General features: G+C 43.5%; 1 protein-coding gene across 3 annotated transcripts in view; it reads left to right on the top strand.

Moving 5' to 3' along the window:
* CEP162 (centrosomal protein 162) overlaps nt 1-19,818 on the top strand; it is a 58,211-nt gene extending 38,393 nt beyond the window's left edge. For 2 of the 3 annotated variants that reach the window (XM_044422157.1, XM_044422158.1), the window contains 7 exons: nt 2,102-2,206; nt 3,330-3,560; nt 5,732-6,402; nt 14,864-14,993; nt 17,403-17,501; nt 18,376-18,510; nt 19,475-19,818. In XM_044422157.1, the coding sequence (XP_044278092.1) occupies nt 2,102-2,206; nt 3,330-3,560; nt 5,732-6,402; nt 14,864-14,993; nt 17,403-17,501; nt 18,376-18,510; nt 19,475-19,684 (1,581 nt within the window). In that variant the 3' untranslated portion in view covers nt 19,685-19,818. Of the gene's footprint in view, nt 1-2,101; nt 2,207-3,329; nt 3,561-5,731; nt 6,403-7,148; nt 7,285-14,863; nt 14,994-17,402; nt 17,502-18,375; nt 18,511-19,474 lie in introns of those variants that run through there. The other variant, XR_006413905.1, reaches the window with a different exon arrangement.
* Nucleotides 19,819-20,668: the final 850 nt, after the last annotated feature.

The following is a 20,668-nucleotide window of genomic DNA, read 5'->3' as shown; positions in this document are numbered from 1 at the left end:
TTCACTCCTTTCTCTGATTCTAATCCAGTTGTCCTTATATGTTATGCATACAGATTGAAAAGCTAGGAAAATAAAATACAGCCTTGACACTTTTGCCTATGGGAAACCATTCTGTTTCTTTTTATTCTGTCCTAACTGTAGCTTCTTGTTCATCATACAGGTTATGCGTCAGGACAAGCATAACCATTTCTTTCAGGAACCTCTATAACTTCTCCTGATTCACACCAGAGACTTTGCCTTAAGTCCATAATGCATCGACTGATGTTCTTCTGAAATTCTTTGGTGTGCTCCAGTAGCCAACATATATTTGCAATATGATCTTGGCTGCCTCTAACTTTTTGAAATCCAGCTTGAGCGTCAGTTATATCTTGCATTATAATCCCTTTCTGCTCGTCCTACATCTTGCCTTTGTTTTAGAGTCATTCCACTTTTTCTGAGTTCTTTTTTTCCAGAGCAAAACCTTTTGTGTTTGCTTGACTGAAAATGTCCCAATCCAGCCCATTTTAGTTCACTGCCACCATGCTTAGCTGACCCATTTCTTGATTTACAGTTTCCAGTTTGTCTTGATTCATATTTCTCACATTCCATGTTTCAACTATGTGGTGTTCTGCAGCACTGGACTTTCCTTTCTTCTCTGTGCATGTCAGCCACTAGACATCCTTTTCAGCTTCAGTCTAGTTGCCTTGTTAGTGACAGCACTATTAGTACTTGTCCTCTGCTCTTCCCCAGTAACTCACTGAGTACCCTCTTATGAGAAAGGGTCTCATCTTCTTCTATTGTCCTTTGTTTAATGTTGTTTGTTTCATCAAAGGATTTTCAAGGTAAGAAGAATCAGAAGTGGTTTACCATTGGCTCCTTCTTCACAGTACACAGAGTTAGCTTGTCACTGCTGTCATCTGTGAAAGATCCTCTGCCAGTGCTGCTTCCAATTACTGCTGCTGCCTAGTAGCTGCCCTTCAGAAGTTTCTCCACCCCCACCTCTTCTGCTGATGTGACCATTACTCCTGAAAAGTGTGGATGCATCTTAATCTGTTCCCTTTGTTTCAACCATTCTGTCTTGGGTGACTTCACTAGGAGACCAACCTAGTGAGAGACAGTCTGGTCTTCTGACAGCATTGCTTTCGGCTTCTCTGACACTCTCAGACCCCTCCCCATGTTAAGGTGTGCATTCAAGGGGAGGAAGCAAGACTGACCCAGAGCTTTTATACAGTTCAGGGAGTATTCTCTGAAGTAAGAGGCGTCTTCAGTATGGGATGGTATAGAAAAGTTTTAAATAAATAAACAAATAAATATGCTGGCCTACTGCTGAGAAAAAACTTCATTTGCTGGTATGGCCAAAGTTGGGTAGTGGCACTCAAACTCAATACCCACATGTCTCACATTTCCAATTCATGACCCACTATCACAGGCTTGCATGCTGACCCTTCTGCTTGTATTTTTTGGTTCTTCGTGGTAGTCTCTGGGCATCACACATGTGGTCTCTCTGCCTGTGTGGAACCTGTTGTCAGACAAATTCTACATCTGAGAGAGTTTTGATGGGAATCCCTGCCCCACCCCAATGTCAGTATATATAGGAAAACTTCCCATCATTCCTTCAGTTCTTTGATCACCATTGTGGTGCCCTGGGAAGTTCTTTCTTATACCTCTAGCAATTCTTAGAATTTTCTCTATTTCTTCTCACATATTTGGAGGTAATCAGAAATATGATTTGTATGAGCTGCTAGAGTCAGTTTGCCCTCAGCCAGTGTGCTGATTCTCTCATGTTTCATGACAAGTTAGAATAGACTATGCCCTATGCTGAATCAGTGTCTCAGCTTTAATTCAGTTGAAGCCTTTCCACTTCAGCATATGTGGTTCCAATATTTTGCACATGGAAATAACAAGAATATACCTGCCATGTTGGTTTCTGCTTTGTCCCTACTGCTCAAGTAATTAGCGAGTCCAGTAATACCGAAGATATAATTTCCTATTCACTTTCTTACAAAGTTCAGTACTTATGATTCAGTCCTGCATTATAAAGAATAAATATTGCTGTATTTTTGTGTCATCTTGAAGAATGGATTACTTATCCTTTCAGTATACTTCTGCATGTATTGCATAGGTTGACAAGCTTAGAAGTGAAGCTGGGAATCAGTGTGCACAGCAAAAGAAAAGACTGAAGGACAGGGTGGCAGATGCAAAACGGATTCAAGACCTTGAGCGGCAGGCATGTACTACAATTTTCTTTCTTTCTGCAATAAAGTCCAAGAAACCCTCATAGCTGTGGCTCTGCTATGGACTTATTCTGGGCTGGAGTGAGGTGGAAGGACGGATGAGTGATGCTGTTGTTGGGTGGAATAAGGGCAAATAATCAACATTCCAAAGTACCCATCAGTTGCATCTAATGTTAGTCTAAATTAAGTCCAGTTTGATGGATGTTGTGTAATTAGGATTGGATGTACCTTCATGTATTTTAAAAAATAATTCCTGCTGTACCTTCAGATATATGAGAAATATTTGGGTGTTGAAGAAGCAGCTACAGTCCAAACTTCAAATATTGTCAATAAATATGGCTGATGGACATCAGAGCATAATCTGTTCTTTGTGAATCAGTCACACAGAGAGAGTATAATTTATCTATGTGTTTGAACACTTATTTTTCTTTAGTCTGTTCATTGTATGTGTGTATGTATATTTGGCATGTGCACACACACATGTGTACACACTAAAGAATTTACTTACTCCAGACCCCTAAGTGGAGTTTGGGCATTTGTTCCAGAACACAGGGAGATACCTTATAGCAGATCAGATTAGTTGTCTATCATGACTAGCGTATAGAGCAGGGGTCTTTCCCATCACCTGCTTCCTAACGTGTTTCAGCCAGAAGTGCCAGGAATTGAAACTAGGAACATCTGTAGGTAAAGCTTCTGCTTTAAACTGAGCATGTTCATTTCCTTTGATCTCAATCCATTACATTGTATTCCTCATACTACCTACAAAGCCATTTTTATACCTGAGGAGAATTGTAATAACATTCTGGGTCTGTTATTCAAAGAGAACAAACAAATGAAAATGAGAAAGTTTTAATTTACTGTTTGGATCCCAGTCATATCTGATTGATAATTATGCTTTAACATTTTAAATGTTCTTTCTAACACATTTATAATGCAATTCTGTTCAAGTCTTGACTGAGAGCCCCATTAAGTGTGTGTATGTAGTCTTACAGCTAGAGTCTGAATTACTAGTAGAAGTATTCTTTGTCATTAAAAATGTACAATTTATTTAATTTTGACTTATTCTAAAGCTTGTTTCCAGAAGTGATACTTACCTTCTTCCCTGCTTTTTAAAAGGTTAAGGAAATGGAAATGATTCTGAAAAGAAGGCACCCAAATTCTTTGCCAGCTTTGATATATGCTGCAGCCACAGCAGCTTCTGAAGGAGATGGTGATGCTTCAGCCAGAACCAACACAGTTGATTTCCTTGAAAGAAGAGTGAAAAAGTTAGAAGGAGAACTTGAGGGTAAAGATGATGAAGCTAAAAAAAGTCTTCGTGCTATGGAACAGCAGTTTCAAAAAATAAAGGTGATGTAGACTCTACTATGCTTTTATGCAACTGAATTCATGTTTTCCCCCAAGAATCCCTTGAACTATTTATAGACACTTCAGAGTAGTGACTGAATCCTACAATAGGAAGCAAAGATGGGAGATACCATTGAACTAAATAATATCTACCTTTAAATATTTGGTTTAAATTATTGATACTGTAGTAACAAAATTTTAGCACCTTTCTATTATAGACAAGTGCCCTGATCTAGCAACAGTCATGGATGAGAGTCACCCTAACTGCGGGCTCTGATGCAGATTCAGTTCTATATATATGTCAAAGTGTACATCCAGAGAATTCATGAGGGTTCACATGATATGCACTGAGATGCACATGAGCCATCCATGTGGAAAACTCTAAATGTACAGATTCATGCTGGATTAGTGTGCAGCTTTTTCAGGGTCTTGCTACAACTCTTACACAATAAAAGTGTGAATATGTGCACAGCATTGTATATAGATCCGTCAGGTATACAAACAACAACTTTGCTATTGAAAGATGAGTTTAGCAATGCATAGCAACCTACTTGCACAAATAACTTTTATACAATCAATGTACTTGCATGAGCAGCATTCCATCGTAGCCTTGAACTCCTAGGAGATCATGGCTCCATTTTGTGAAAAGATGCATCACAATGGCAATAGTGATTTTCAAAGAAGTGACACCATTGATCTCCTAGGAGTTTGCAGTTCTTACTTTAACACTGCTCAGGCAATCAGGTATGCTGATTTTAAGGGGGGTGTTTTGGGCTTTTTTGTGTTTGTTTTAAAATCACTTTTTTCTCTCAAAATGAAAAGAGAGTGAGAAAAAGTACAATACACCACCTGCCAGACAGGCTTCTATATCTGCCCTTGTGTTTCCTGTGGGAGCATTTTTTGGTGATACCATCCACACTCAGTGAAAAAAGTGAAATGCTTTGCTTTCAATTTGCTTGAGATACTGAGAAGATGCAAAACAAGTGCAACTGATAACCACCTAGCACAAGCATTTGAAATAATTTTGAACTGAAAATATTTATGCCAGTCCCCCCACCATCCACAACTTGTTTTAATTATTCCTTCTCTTTTATCATTATAGAGTTTTCTTGGAAACCCTCCTTACATCTTTTGCTGCTTTTCATTTATTATTTCATTTGTTTTAATTGATTGAATAAAGTATGCTTGGTTTAACTGTCATGCCCAACTTGTTTTGTTTCTTCTTGTGTTTATAATTTGATATATCTCTTGAATATTATGGCAACAAGACAGCTTTGAAAGAGCATTCTTGTTATTGCCAATTTTAGTCCTGAACTACCTTTCAGGTTTTGCAGTGCAGGAGAAAACACTCTTATTGTGATTCTTGGAGTGTAATCTTATGTCCCAGGAGATTTGGATATATCAAACATTCTTGTAAGCAGAAAAGGATGTCCAGTCTTCAAGGTCCAATCTAGGCAGCAGTGGAGCTTTCTGTCCCCTTAGCTGCATTGACAGCAGTGGGCCCAAAAATGGGAAAGTTCAAGAAAATATTGGGATGTCTGAGGATCCACAGAAACTTAGACTCCCTTGTTCTCCCTCATTCCCCTAAAAAGAGTTTGAAATAACCACCCTGAGAATTGGCATAGTAAACCCGTCCCATTGGAAGCAAATGGAGGAAAGGAAAGGGAAAAATGCCCCCTTCCCTCACCTACAAATTCCTGTTCTGGGCCGCACAAGCTAATGGAGTTTAGGAGATGATGGTGTCTCTGGTACAGGAGTACCACCACTACTGGTAGAATTACTCCATTCAAAATTCTTCAGTCCAAACTTCAGGGGAAAAAATGAAGAAAAACAGGAGAAAGATACAACATGTTCTTTGAAAAGGCTTCTGCAATAATGTGGTTTATTAAATACACTGAAAGTTGTTTACACTGTTACTGTTTCATTTGTTGCTTTTCTTATATCCAATCTTATAGTAAGTAATCAGATAAGCTAACAAAATAACCAATAAGTAACCAGAACAGTTAACAAAAGAGTGGAGGGAACAATAATTCAATAGAGAATAAAGACACAATATGAAAAACTGCAAAATCAAAAGCAATCATGAAAAGCATCTATTTCGTTTAAATATTACAAGATGTGAATCAAATGAAGTTTACCAACAGTGTTTCATTTCTTGTAATCTGTTTTTGCAGCTTCAGTATGAGAAAAGGATTGGGGAACTTGAACAGCTACTGGCCTATAAGCTGCTGAATGAACCACAGAAGCCTCAAGATGAGACAACCCATCTTGCAGCACTTGAGCAAGAATTCTGCAATGTAAACAAAGCCCATGAAGTTGTCATAAAAAACCTTCAAGCAGAAATTGCTTCCCTTAGAAATCAGATAACTCAGCTAGAAATTCAGAGGAAGGCAACAGATGAGGCAGACCTACAGTCACTAGAATACCAGGTGGAACAGACTCACGCTAAAGCAAAGTTGGTTAGACTGAATCAGGAATTGATTGCCAAAAACAGAGAAATACAAGACCTCACAAAAACTGTAGAAAGGCTTCAGAAAGAGAGGCGGATTATGCTGTCTGCAAAAGAGTCATCTGGCAAAACTGCCAATAAAGAAACATCTTCAGGAATCTTGAAAAAAGATATTGTCAGCTCTAATCCAAGGAATCCCAGAAATGAAGAGCTCTTTCCTGAGATGATTAATGATAAAAAATACCAGCCCAAAATCTTTGCTGATTCTCATATTTCAGAAGTCCTGCAAGAAAATACCCAGCTGAAAGATGAATTAGAAAAGTTGACTCTTGAACTAAGCCAGCAAAGGATAAAAGCTCAAGCGGCCCTAGCAAATTCTGAAAAACTTGTGAAAAGGTAATCTGTTTATTGTCAAACCACTTTTAAAATCCTATGGCCAAGGATTGTTGTTTGGCTTAGGGAACCAGTGAGGGGCAAACAAATATGTGTTCTGAAGTAGGGGCGTGTGAGGAATCTGTTTCGAGGGTAGGAATTCGTTGGATTCCCTGGGCTTGGCTCCCTGGACTCCAGTCTGCTTTGTCATAGCCATGTGCCTGAGTACCTAGTGAGCACAACCGGTGTTTACATGGTGCTTGCCAGGAATTGTTTCCCCATGATCACTGCTCAAGCATCTTCTTTTGTTTGTGCTGCACTTGATGCAGAGGATGGTCGCCAGTTGTACAACCTTTGTTCCATGGGTGTCTGTAGATTGTTCAGCTCACTTTCTAAAGCAGGGCTGAGTACAAGAGGAAGCCTATAGGCACTAGGGGGACAGATTCCCTGGCACTTCATCACAACCCTAATCTAAAGCTTCATAGATTCTGTGACGTGCACACAGAGTCTCCTAGTAACAAGGTCTTCTTTATTTAGAACTTGGTTGGGACTAGATCCATATATAAGTGTCACGGACAACTTGATGCAACTCAACTTTAAACTTGTTTTGCCTTTCAAGCAAAGATTCTGTTGGCACCAAATGGGGTCTTTGCCTGTTAATTGGATCTGCATAATTAAGTTTGCTTTAATTTGTCCTTGGTGTTGATATAAGTATAGAAACCTGCTTTTAACCCATAGGTCATGCTTACAAATTTAATTTGTATTAACAGCTTGAAGCAAAAACCTGTTGTTCCAGTGCACTTAGAAAGAAATTGATTCACATACAAGCTCTACATTTCAGCTGCAGCCACATTTTCAGTTATGCTGAAATACAAAACAAGTACATATATGTCAATATTGGTGAAGGTAATCACTCCATTACCTGGCTATTTCATAGTCCCTTTGAGTGACATACTCAGTTATATTTGGATTTTGTGATTTTGTTTTCCTTGCTGGCAAACAGCAGTTGAGGGGTGGGGGTAGATTTTGATGGAATAACAGTCCCCTAGTGTTAAACATCTTCTTTCTCTTCCCCCAGTCCAACCACACCCTGCCCCCATAAACTGGTAGCTGCTTGCAGGTGCATTACACTTCCCTCCTCAAATGACAAATCAGTCACTGTTAACCCATACTATGTGTAGTGGCGACCTAAGATTCCCATTCTTCAGTGCCACTCATAAACCATTGGTTCTTCCATGATTAATAAAAGCAGAATGCTTTATGGAAAATGATGAACTTTTGTTTAATTTGCACAATTTCACTCTCACAACTGGCAGAGTTCAGTTTTTCTTGGCTCAGAGTTTGTGAAGGGTTCTTAGAGCAGAGGACCTACAGCCTTGACTCTGAGTAAGCACAAAACCACATGTTGCAGTAAATGCTTTATTCCACTGAAAGCATGTGTGTTATGTTTTCTTTTTAAGTGGTAGCTATGGTGTGCATTGGGGGCAGAGGAGAAGAATTGGTGCATGGAGAAGGTTTTAACCCTTCCTTCACCATGGTCTCAACATGCATATATTATTTGCATGGGAGGGAAACACTATTGGCAAATAACAGCTTTGAAATGCCAGTCTACTCACAAGGTGGGGGGAAAGATTGAAACCTGTTTCCAGTGAGCCAGAGTCCAAACCCTGATTTGACTCCTGCATGGCATTTTCACAAGAAAAACATGAAAAACCCACTGATACATTAAATTAAATCATTCATGTAATGTAATTTGGAGTTTGCCCTCAAAGTAACTGTTCTCATCGATGTTCAAGAGTCAAATTAAATGTGACATTTGCACATCTTTGGCTTCATTAATGTGGGGGAAAGTGGGAAGATCTCAGCTTGGTCATGGGAACAGAAAGGCTTTGAGAAATTACTCTTGCTGCAGCCCTCCAATTGGTGCCATTTCCTTCAAAAATTAATAGATGCAATGTGCCAATTTGAATCAAGATGTTAACAGAAATGAAGACATGCACATACCTACTGTTCTTCGTCGTGGCCTCTGTGCATCACACATATGGGTGCTGCGCCTGCGCAGTGCCTTTGGCCGGAAGATTACAAGCTAACTGTTTATTTTGGCAGGAAAAAGCTCCCCTCCCCCTCCCCCACAGCCTATAAAGAGCGGAGCGTCCACCATTTTGTTCAGTCTTTGCAACCGCCGTTCGCTGTGCCTCGTGCCGCTTTCGACTATTGTTACTCATAGCCTGTTTTTTCTCCTTTTACTCCCAGTTTTATCGTTACTCATAGCCTGTTTTTTCTCCTTTTACTCCCAGTTTTATATCCCTGAGCTAAGTTCTTGTTAGCTCTAATTATTTCTACAGTTCTTCCTAGCTCTAGTTATTCTGCAGTTCTATCGTTCTACTGTTCTTCTTCTAAAAATATATTCCTACCCTCTGCACTGTCTCCCTTTTTCTTCTTCTTCTTGCAATGGCGCAGCGAGCGGCCTTCCGCAAATGTGCGGAGTGCGGGTCGAAGATGTCACCATCTGACCTGCACGACCTATGCCTCCACTGCTTGGGGGAGGGGCATAGGACTGACAGGTGCTCCCACTGTCTGGCCTCTCCGCCTCCGGAGGCTCCTGTGGGATCGGGCTCTTATGCAGTCTGACCCACTGGTCACCGCTACGAAGCCTGGCCCGGCTGCGGTGGTCCCGCCCTCCCACCCATCGGACGAAGGTGCCTCTACTTTGAGGGCCCCACCAGCTTCTCCCAAAAAGAAAAGCGAGAAGCGCAAGCACGCCGATGCCGACAAATCGGCCAAAAAGGCCAGGAAAGAGAAGCCCTCTAAGCTGGCCGGAAAGGTGAAGGATCCGGACCCACCCCGACACCGTATCTCAGGTTCGACGGCAGCGTCGGTACCGGCGCCAACCACCGTACCGACCCCACCCGAGCCGGCGCTCCAGGCAGCCATGAGAGTTACCCCTCAAGGGTCTCCCCGTCATGTGGCTGACCCCCCGACCGAACTGCTTCCATCTCTCCAGCAGGGCTCGATCTCTGACGGAGAGATTCAGGACTCTCCCCCCAGGGCTAGGTCACCAATGCCTATGCCCATGGCCACACTGGAGGTGGATGTCATCGAATCCCCGCCCAGGGCCCACCAGAGCCGCTCCAGGGAGCAGCGATCTGAGCAGCGATCCAAGCAATTTGAGGACTGGCGTCGCTCCAACTACCCATCTTGGGGCGAGCCATACTCGACTGGGTACTATCCTGCGCCGAGGGATTGGTCCCCACCACGCTCTCGTGATCGCCCGCTGCCTCTGGATCCAAGGTGCACATCCCCGGTACCCTGGGATGAAAGCAGCTGGTCCGCTTCGCCAGTGCAGTCTTCTTCTTCGGCCCCTCTGTACTATGGCGCAGACTCCAATGACTTGGATGTCAATTCTACCTCTCCCGATGTCGCGGTGACCTCCCAGGGCCCCGCATCACCGGACGAGTCGCACGTTTCTTTTGCGGAGCTGATGTCCAGGCTCATCCAATCCCTGGACATCGACACCGTCCAGCGGCCAGGACCGTCTACAGATAAAATCTATGACGTCATCCGCGGGGAGCAGTCCACCTCCATCGCCCTGGCCTTGATCACCACCCTACAGCAGGCGATGACCAGCCCTGGAACTTGCCCTCTCACCCTCAACCAACATCGCGGAGGTACGAAGCCATGTACTGGGTTCAGGAGGAGGACATACCATTCCTCCTCCAACACGCCAAGCCGAACTCGGTCGTGGTGGAGTCCTCCCAGGGAAGAGAGGCAAGGGGTCACACCACGCCGTGAGATAAGGAGGGCCGCAAGATCGACTCCCTGGCCAGGAGGGTCTATGCAGCTTCAGGCTTGGGGCTGTGTATCTCAAACTACGAGGCGACGTTGGCGGGATACCAGTATTTTATAATGCAATGCCTCCACAACGTCATCTCGGCCCTCCCAGACCAACAAGGCAAATTGGCCAAAGTCTTGATTAAGGAGGTGATGCACGTCACGGTGCAACAGTTGTCCACAGCCAGGCACCATGTGGACACTAACTCGAGGGCATTGGTCGGTGCCATTTCTCTTCGCAGGCATGCGTGGCTGAGGAGCGCCAACTTCCCCGAAGAGACTAAGTGGCGCATCAAGGAAATGCCCTTCGACGGGTCCGGGCTTTTCCATTCAAAGATGGACCATAACCTTAAAAAACTTCATGAGTCCCGCATGACGGCCCGACGAATGGAGCTCTAGTCGCTTCCGAGGCCTAAGTGGCCATGGAACCGTCCGCCCTACAGACAGCTGTATCACCCCAAGCAACGGCCTCAGCACAGGCAACAGCAGCAGCGCCATTGACAACAGCCCCAGCAACGCTACCAGCAGGGCCATCGCCGATATGATGACAGGAGGCAGCATTGACGGGACTGGCGAACCATTCCTCTACCCTATCCTATACCCACCCCCCTCTCATCTGGGGACCGGCTGCAAAGCCGACTCCCCATTTGGGAGTCCATCACATCTGATGGATGGGTATTATCTATCATACAGCACGGCTATAGGATAGAATTTGACACCGTTCCTCCATCGAGTCCGATTCGGTTTACATCTTGCACACCAGTACTGCTCGATGAAATACAACAACTTCTTTGTAAAGGAGCGATTCGTCAAGTAACTCAACATGACGGGCATCATGGATTCTATTCTAGATACTTTACCATTCCCAAACGGGACGGTGGCTTACGTCCGATTTTGGACTTACATGGTCTGAATCAGTTCATCGTGACGAAGTTTTGAATGACCACCCTCCAAAATATTTTGCCGCTGCTTAGGAAAGAGGACTGGTTCGCCTCATTGGACTTGAGGGACGCCTATTTTCATATTGCAATCCATCCCAAATATAGACGTTTCCTTTGTTTTGCTGTTGCCCCCAATTCCTACAAATTCATGGTTCTACCTTTCGGTTTGGCTACCGCTCCGAGGGTGTTTACTAAATGCATGGCCCCTGTCTGTGCTTATCTACGCCTCCAGGGCATACAAGTTTATCCTTACCTCAACGATTGGCTCCTAGTCTCCAGGTCCAGGGAAGCGCTCCTATCCGTATTACCTGCGCCTTATTGGATGACCTGGGCCTTTGCATTAATACTGAGAAATCTTCTCTCCTTCTGGTACAGAAGCTTACGTTCATCAGAGTCCACTTGGATTCGACGTTGGAAAAGGCATTCCTCCCTCGGGACAGACAACTGACTCTCGCTTGCCATGTTCATCGAATGTGACGAGACAGATTGGTTCTGGCGAAGTCCATCCAGAGACTTCTAGGACATATGGCTTCCGCCGTTGCAGTGGTGCCACACACCAGACTGCGACTCCGTCCGTTGCAGCTGTTTTTCAACAAAGTGTTCACCCACAGAGGGATCCACCGTCAAAACTCCTTCGAGTCCCATCCTCGGTCCTCCATTCGCTAATATGGTGGTCAAACCTGACCAATCTGACTGTTGGGGTCCCCTTCAGGTCCCGAGGCCCATCAATTACAGTCGGTACCGACGCATCTCTTCTAGGTTGGGGAAAGATATGCCGGCCTGTATACTCAAGGCACGTGGACTCGTCAAGGATCCACGAAGCATATCAACTTCCTGGAATTGTTGGCCGTATTTCGAAGATGTTCTTCAACATCGGGTTGTTCAGATAACATCGGACAACATAGCCACCATTTTTTATCTGAACAAGCAAGGCGGGACGAAGTCTCCAACCCTGGCCAGACTTTCTATGCAGATCTGGGACTGGTGCATTTCGAGAGATATTACGATAATAGCAGTCCATCTGGCCGGTACGGACAATGTGGAAGCAGATCTTCTCAGCAGGTGGATGCTCATCTCTCACGAATGGGAACTGGACCCCCCAGACACACGACGACCTTTTCCATTGCTGGGGGTTCCCCAACATGGACTTGTTCGCCACACAACAGAACAAGGTGTGTGCGACTTTCTGCTTGAGAGCGGGAATCGGACACGAATCCCTAGGGGACACCTTCATGATTCCATGGAACAATCTGAATTTCTATGCCTTCCCACCGATTCCGCTGGTGATGAGAGTCATAGCGAAGATCGGGCCACAGGGATACTAATTACTCCTTGGTGGCCACGCCAACCTTGGTTTCCCACACAGCTGGACATTTCTCACGGGGAATACCTACATCTTCCACCGCTCCCATTCTTGATAACCCAGAAGGACAGCGCACTTCGTCACCCAGATATATTATCATTAAAACTAACAGCGTGGCGAATCCGATAGCTGACTTCACTACGTCTCTACCAGTCACTACTCCAAGGGGTTCGAATCCGACCTTTGAATCCACTACTGTCCTCGTTATGTCTACACCGACAACTACTTCAAAAGGTTCGAACTCTACTTTCGAACCCAGTACAGTTGCAACCTCCGAATCCTCTGGGGACGGCACTGCACCAGCACTGTCGGATCTGACTACTGTGCCATCGAATCCAACAGCCTTTCATCCGGACATTCAATACATATTGGACTCCACTTTAAAGCCTTCTAAACGGAGGTCTTACGAAGCTAAATGGAAGCGTTTCTCCGCCTTTGCTGACTCTCGTTCATTCTCTCCATTTACATCGTCAATTCCTCAAATTCTTCAGTTCCTCCTGGAATTACACCACTCTGGAATGAAACCATCTTCGATTAAAGTATATACGGCGGCCATCGCCTATCATCAGGGTATGGTGGACGGTTCGTCCATTTTCTCCCAACCTACTATTAAAAGGTTTTTGAAGGGACTTTTGAAGGGACTGAATCCGTCGATCAGACCAGTAATGCCCACCAGGAGTCTCTCTGTTGTTCTGCAAGCGCTTACAAGAGCTCCTTTCGAACTGTTGGCCACAGTCGATTTACGTCTTGTCTCATGGAAGACAGCATTCCTAGTTGCGGTTACCTCAGCCCAGAGGGCCAGCGAACTCTGCGCTTTGCGCGTAGACCCACCTTATCTCAATTTTCATAGAGAAAAGGTTGTCCTGCGGCTCGATCCATCTTTTCTGCCTAAGGTATCCACACCCTTTCACATGGGGCAAGATATTATTTTACCTGCCTTTTTTCCAGCTCCATCTACTCTGTTAGAAAGGACATTACATTCACTTGACGTTCGACGCTGTTTAGCATTCTACAGATCCAGGACTGAGTCTATCCGACGTTCACATAGACTTTTTATTAAATATGCTACCAGGGGCCAAGGTACCCCTGTCACTCCGCAGAGACTTTCTAAGTGGATAGTTCATACCATCACCCTGTCTTACCAACTGGCCAATATCGACTTGCCCACTACCCCTTGAGGCCATTCGACTAGGACTGTGGCTACCTCATCGGCCTTCGCATCAGGAATACCGATGGACGATGTATGTAGAGCTGCTACTTGGGCGAATCCTTGCACTTTCGCCAAACAGTACCGCTTAGACGTCCGCACTCGACAAGATTGTTCCTTCGGCAGAGCCGTTCTTTCATCTGTTTTTCGTTGAGGTCACCTCTCCTCCTCCGTTATGGTAAGCTTGTTAATCTACCCATATGTGTGATGCACAGAGGCCACGACGAAGAAAAGCAGGTTGCTTACCTGTAACTGATGTTCTTCGAGTGGCCATCTGTGCAGTCACACAACCCACCCGCCAGCCCCGCTCGGTGTCAGTGAGTGGACCTCTGTTGTTATTGAATGTTATCATTGTTTCTTGGTACCAATATTCATTGTTCTCTCGGTACCAATACTGTTCACGGTAGAACTCATTTACAAGTCATTTTTTCCACAAGAGGGCGTCCGTTCGGTCGTCAAAGACTGAACAAAATGGCGGAAACTCCACTCTTTATAGGCTGTGGGGGAGGGGGAGCGGAGCTTTTTCCCACCAAAATAAACCGTTAGCTTGTAATCTTCCGGCCAAAGGCACTGCGCAGGCGCAGCACCCATATGTGTGACTGCACAGATGGCCACTCGAAGAACATCAGTTACAGGTAAGCGACCTGCTTATCTGATTTGTATATAACAAAAATCCAGAAATTTAAAATGGATGGGTAGCCTGAACAAGTTCTTTTGCTGCCTCCCATACACCTGCCGTTTTATTTCTACTGCCCAGCCTAGACCAGTGGGTTGTTTAGCCCCTAAACAACCTATTGTTCCAGGCTCACACGTCGCACTCCACAACCTGTAAGAGCATTAAATATGGGTTGTGTGGTAAAAATGGAGTAGGTGGGCATGCATTAAAGCAATGCATGTCATTATGTGCAAACAAGCCCACAGAGTCTTGATCTGGTTGGTCCCCCTTTCTACCAGCTGTTTATGTTTAGAAAGCAAGCAATATGGCAGTGCTGAGGGTGTGAATAACATTGCATTTAGTTTGGCCTTGAAGTGGACAACTCTTTTACATTCCCATTCTGTGTCCCTCTTTTTTGTAATGGGGCAAAAAAAAATTGTACCCACGAACCATGGGCAGTAAAGGAATTATTTTTCATACTCTTTCAGGAAGGAAGACTTGGAAGAATATGTTGCAGCCCTTAAAGTATCGCATCAAAAAGAGATGGAAGAGGTTCTTGGTCAGCGTGATATGCAACATTCTGTAACAGAATTAAATAACAAAATTTCAACGCAAGCGGTAAGGTTGTTCAACTCACTGCTTCAAAGGACATGAAAGTTTTCCTGGTTTTCAGTATTCTGTACAGTAAGGGCACTATAATGTGCTTATAAAACTGAAAAAAGTCTGCCTGGAGAATGCTGAGGGTTCTATGATTCTTTTTCCATCTAAACAGGCATAGGATTGAACTCAAAACTTGCCTCCCGGAAGTTGCTTGGTGCCAAATCTGGTGTGGGGATCAGTTTTGGAATGGGATGTGGGAGGTTCAGGTTCTAGTCCCCACTCAGCTGTGGAGCTCACTGAATGACTCTGGCCCAGTCACTCCCTTTTCAGCTTAACCTACTGGACAGGGTTGTTATGAGGGGAAGAAGGTGGCTTATAAATGCAGTGTAATCATTGTCTCTGCACACCTGCAATGATTCTGCTATCAGGACACAAGCAGCAGCCATAACCTTCTACTTTTCTGGACACAAAGCTTCTCTTACAGAGCTTCTCTTGCCTTGCAAAGCAAACATTGCTTCATATTTTTTTGACAGTACATCTTAACTGGTACAGAGCCCTTCTTTCTTGCAGTGTAGTCTTCAGTGCCTCCTCTGCTTGAAATAGTCTCCTCCCTAAAATGAAGCAGGCAGTGATGCATAAAAGCTTAACTTCTCACTATGCACCAAAAAGCAGCACCAGCAACCCTGTATGAATACTGTTTTACCTTTAATTTAGAAAGGAGACAAATGAGAAGGTTCCCGATGACAAATTAATTAATAAATTATTAATATGAATAAACTTGAGATAAATATTAGATCTCAGTTTCAAATATTCAAGAATATCTTCCAGAACTATCAGGCAGCATTGTTGAAATAAGGCAAAACAGCTAATTTAATACCATGCATACATGTTTACTTCATGGAGTTTATGATTATAAGATATTGTAATATACAATAAGTGTAGCTTGGCAATCTGCTCAGTGACAGCAGGAGTGCTTGGTTCAGGGGTAGGAAGCTCATGGTGCCTCACTTCTCCTCTCAGTCCTCCAGCCAGTATTCTAGTGGTCTTCATAGCAAAACCCTTCTAGTCTCCCCCGCCCTGACCACAATCCCCCTTTGATTCACCCCCATTTTCATCTTTAAGAATGTGAAAAAAGCACAGTTGGAGTCACTTTTTTTATTTATTTTCCGTTAACAAATGATAAAATAGAGTAGATAACAAATATGGAAATTACCAAGGTGAAATTGCATATTTGAAACATATAGTTGCAGCACACCATTTGTTCACAGTTGTCAGCTCTCAGTTGAAAAATAAAGGGCGGGAGAATGCTTAAAAGTGCACCAAAATGGGGTGCCGACAATATCAATCCCTTAGAATAAAATCTGCTGGCTTTTAACTGTTTTAACTGACAGTGATCGCCACCTTTTCAGCTGTCAGGGATCCACCATAACTGTGGCAGGAAGTGCTCTGAAATGGTAGGGGAGTCAATATCGCCCTTTGCTGCCAGGAGCTTGAAACTCAGGAAAGTGTTAAAATTGAAAGGACAGTGAGAGCTGTCAGTCAAGATTTAAAAGCTAGAGGATTTCATTGCATTATCACCACTCCCTTCTGCTGCACTTCCTTCCATCATTTTTCCTCCATTACTTTTCCTTGGACAACTGTGTACAAATAAGCTTATATGCAGTCTTACCTGGCAATCTGTTACTTACTCCACATCCTTTTGGGAGCTGAAATTTACAAGGCCATTGACAAAGTGAGACTACATGCATTGGGAAGCCATAAGTGCACAATTGCACACTGGGAAAACAGCAACAACAGTTTAAAAACACAGTTGCACAATTTTCAGTGGCCATTTTCTTTAAAGTATTGAACGAGTAACAGTTACCGCAAGAGCAAGATTGTGGAGTGGTGAGGGTTTTGCCATTCTTGCTGAGTAGCTCAATAGCTAATTCCCACAACTGTCAAAATTGCTCTGCTGTTTTGAATGACACAACAGCTCATTGTGGGTTGAACAATATCTAGAACAAGCCATGAATTCTCACTGTGGCTTGTTGCCCCAGAATGGAACACCCTGTAGGAAGCAGTCCAAATTCAGAAGATGCAACAACCTACCATGGCTAGCTACCCTTGATGGGTTCTGGTGCTGTGCAGGCCCTGTCATTGTGAAAGATAAGGTGCTCTCTAGAATTATGAGGAATGGCAGACCAAAAGTTGATCTAAATGTGTCAGCTGGGTATGCTATATAGCTGTAGCTATAATTTGTAGGCTTTTAACTGGAGCAGCCCTCAAGCGCTATATGTTTACTCTTATATAAATCCCTCTGATCTTAATGCAGCCCTAATCAACAGTAGTTCCAGTTGTTAAAGCAAATCTTGCTTATAGCAAGATTATATAAATATTTTGTTTAAAATGCCATTTAATAATTCAGGATGTTTAAATCTTCTATAGATATTTATTAAACATCTTCAACAACAAGTTTGTGAGTTGCAGAGAGATCGAGAAGCCCTTGCAGTTTCACAGAAGAGAGAGGAAATCCTTCAAAAAGAGGTAAATAAAAAGTCAAGTCAGAGTTTTTAAAAACATTATCCTAGTTTTAGTCTGGAAACCTACTGTTAGTTAATAAAAACATGCCTCTTCCCTTCATCTCCTTGCATGCCAGTTTTGGCACCTGTATGGTAGTGAATTTAATTTCCAGTTAGCAAATCCTCACTCAAGAAGATATATCAGTGCATCTCACCCAATATCATCTCCCTGTGTTCTGGGGTGTCTGTAAGGAGCAAAAACCCCTGTGCATGGCTGTCCTGCTGTTGTGTCCTGGCATAGCTGTACACTGAGCTAGCATGTCAGGTCACCTTTGCTAAGCTGAAAAGGCACAGCCAGATGGGTAACCACATGTGAAAGCCAAGCAGGGGTTGGACTCAATGGCCTTATAGGCCCCTTCCAGCTCTTCTACTGTTCTCTGCTCTTGAAATACTTTTGGAGGCAGTCCAGCTACTCATTGAATTAAGACTCCTGATTGAACTTCTGTCTTGAAGAACTCCCAGATGGAAACAAGGGAGGCAACATGGGATAGTTCTTAGATGTTTGGAAGGTGGTTCTTGCAGAACAATGGCCATTTGCAGTAGTGTTACCAAACCAAATCTGCATTTTAGAAACTTAGCACCCTGTTATTGTCAAGGATTTTCTGGGGAATGTTCACTGGATGTTCCCTCTTCCTTCTGGAGAGACTGCAATATTTGGGAAAAATGTTAATGTCAGTTAATATATACCTGTAAAAATATATTGACAGACAGCATCTATGCAACCCCTTGATCTAGTTTGTGAATAGAGTTCGTTACAGTAACTTCACTGTTGTTATATCTGTTGCACAGTAGATCATGTATTTTTTTAACAGTTATCATTTCCCAATCGCGCATTTTAGATGGCAAAGCTATTAGAAGAACTTGGAGAGGCTAGAGAAAGCCAGAGCCCAGAGATGAAACACTTTGTGTGTCTAGAAAGGAAGATCAAACAGCTGGAAGCCAGATATGAACAAAGAGAGCAGGAACTTCAGCAGGTAAATAAAATAGAGCCATTGCCTGAAAAAGCTGATTTTTCATGCTCATAGTGGCTTTTCCCAGCCTGGCTGCTATAGCAACCATTCTGTGACATAATGCTCATCCTTTGCCTTCAGAACGCAGTTGTGCCACCTTTACTGCTTACCACCAGCTGTCATTCAGTTCGCACACAGGTCTAGTTGAATTAATTGAATGAATTATTGCAAGCGTTCTATTGGAGATTTTTCCCCCTTTCCAAGGGTTAACAGGTTCTTGTCACTGCTTAGTTGTTGTGATTTAGGGCTTGTTATTTGGTCTTGGGAAAAATAAAGGCCACAGAGCATATTTGCAGCCTGGGAGTGCTCCTTGAGCCTGACTTGTCCCTGAAGCATCAGGTACTGGCAGTGGCCAGGAGCACTTTCCTTCAGCTTCGGCTGATACCTCAGCTGCGTTCCTACCTGGATGGGCAGTGCCTGGCAACAGTGACCCATGCTCTGGTAACCTCCCATTTGGACCACTGCAATGTGCTCTTCGTGGGGCTACCTTTGAAGAAGGTCCAGATACTTCCATTGGTCCAGAATAGAGCTGCCAGGTTATTAACAGGGAGTGGCAGATACTCCCATATCACGCTGGTCCTATATTGTTTACACTGGCTGCCACTTGAAGTTCGGGCTCAATATCAAATGTTGGTAATAACCTAAAAGGCCCTAAACAGCTTGGGTCATTCATGGGGGTGGGGGGGGGGGGCATCAGTACTGCTTCTTAGACTTCATACATTTCAGTAAAGATGGTTTCCCACATTTCCAGTATTGGTTGACTATAAATAGTAATATTGAATGGTATTTGTAGAATCTTTCCCTTCCCCCAAGAATTTTTAAAACAAACACAAAAACTGATTGTGTCCATTTTCTGATACTGACACATTTAGGATTGAAATCATGTGCTCTGGTATCAATAAAATCAGCATAGTCTCTTGCCACACAGGTGATAAAGGAAACACAGCATATTGCAGAAGTGGAACAAATCCAGGAAACTGAGAAATGGAAGAAGCTTGTACTGCTCAAGAATCAAGAGCTGGAGAAATTTCGCATTGAACTAGATTCAATGTTAGATGTTCTACAGCAACTGCAGAAGCAGGGTGTTATCATTCCAGTAAGTGGCTCAAACATGCCTGAAAATTACTGGAAGATTTAAATACAAAGAAGCTATTGGAGAAAGGAAGTCTGAAATAAAAATAGCTGAAAGCATTCCATACAGGTCACCAGTTTAATTTTAAGACTGTGTCCAAATTTCATCTGTATATGTTTATTTTTATTGTATATATTAAATGCTGAATGCAAATTTGGAATGTCAGACTTGTTATTTTTCCTTCACAAATCCAGGCACCAAAGAAATAATGCATACTTTATTAGATCAACTTTCATGAGATCTGTTGTCTAGCTATATTGACTAGCCAACTTCTGTCTTTATTCCCTTCCCTGAACATGTATGCGTAAGGAGCTTTTCCCATTGTGTTAATGAAACCTCAAATAAATCTCAGTCAGGTATGAATTTTTTTCCTATAAAGTAAAGCAACAGCACTTGGACCTCTATGCTAATAATGTCATATTGGATTCCTTTCTCCTGAAATGATGCCAAATGTCAGAAGTCAAAGCTGTGTTGGTTTGGCGTAGTCTATTTTAGATCTGAACTACAAAGTAAGCAAGTGAATGTCAGTAAACACCCTTCTCGGATGACTTGTGTGATGCAAAACTACTAAAATCAAGCATTTAAATAGATGCCTCTTATTAGAGCTCAACACAATGGTCAGAGTCCAGTACTTATTACATGGAGTTGCAATGTATGGCTGTGAAAATTGGACCATAAGGAAGGCTGAGCGCCGAAGAACTGAGGCCTTTGAATTACGGTGCTGGAGGAGACTCCTGCGAGTCCCCTGGACCGCAAGGCGATCAAACCGGTCAGTCCCAGAGGAGATCAACCCTGACTGCTCTTTAGAAGGCCAGATACTGAAGATGAAACTCAAATACTTTGGCCACCTAATGAGAAGGAAGGACTCCCCGGAGACGAGCCTAATGCTGGGAACAATAGATGACAAAAGAAGAAGGGGACGGCAGAGAATGAGGTGGCTGGATGGAGTCACTGAAGCAGTTGGCGTGAGCTTGAGTGGACTCCGGGGGA

Source organism: Varanus komodoensis, unplaced genomic scaffold, assembly GCF_004798865.1.
Source record: "Varanus komodoensis strain SLA01 unplaced genomic scaffold, ASM479886v1 scaffold12, whole genome shotgun sequence".
In the NCBI taxonomy this organism is placed as follows: Eukaryota; Metazoa; Chordata; class Lepidosauria; order Squamata; family Varanidae; genus Varanus; species Varanus komodoensis.
The sequence above is the reverse complement of the archived record's forward strand: the minus strand, read 5'-3'. Positions and strand labels throughout refer to the sequence as shown.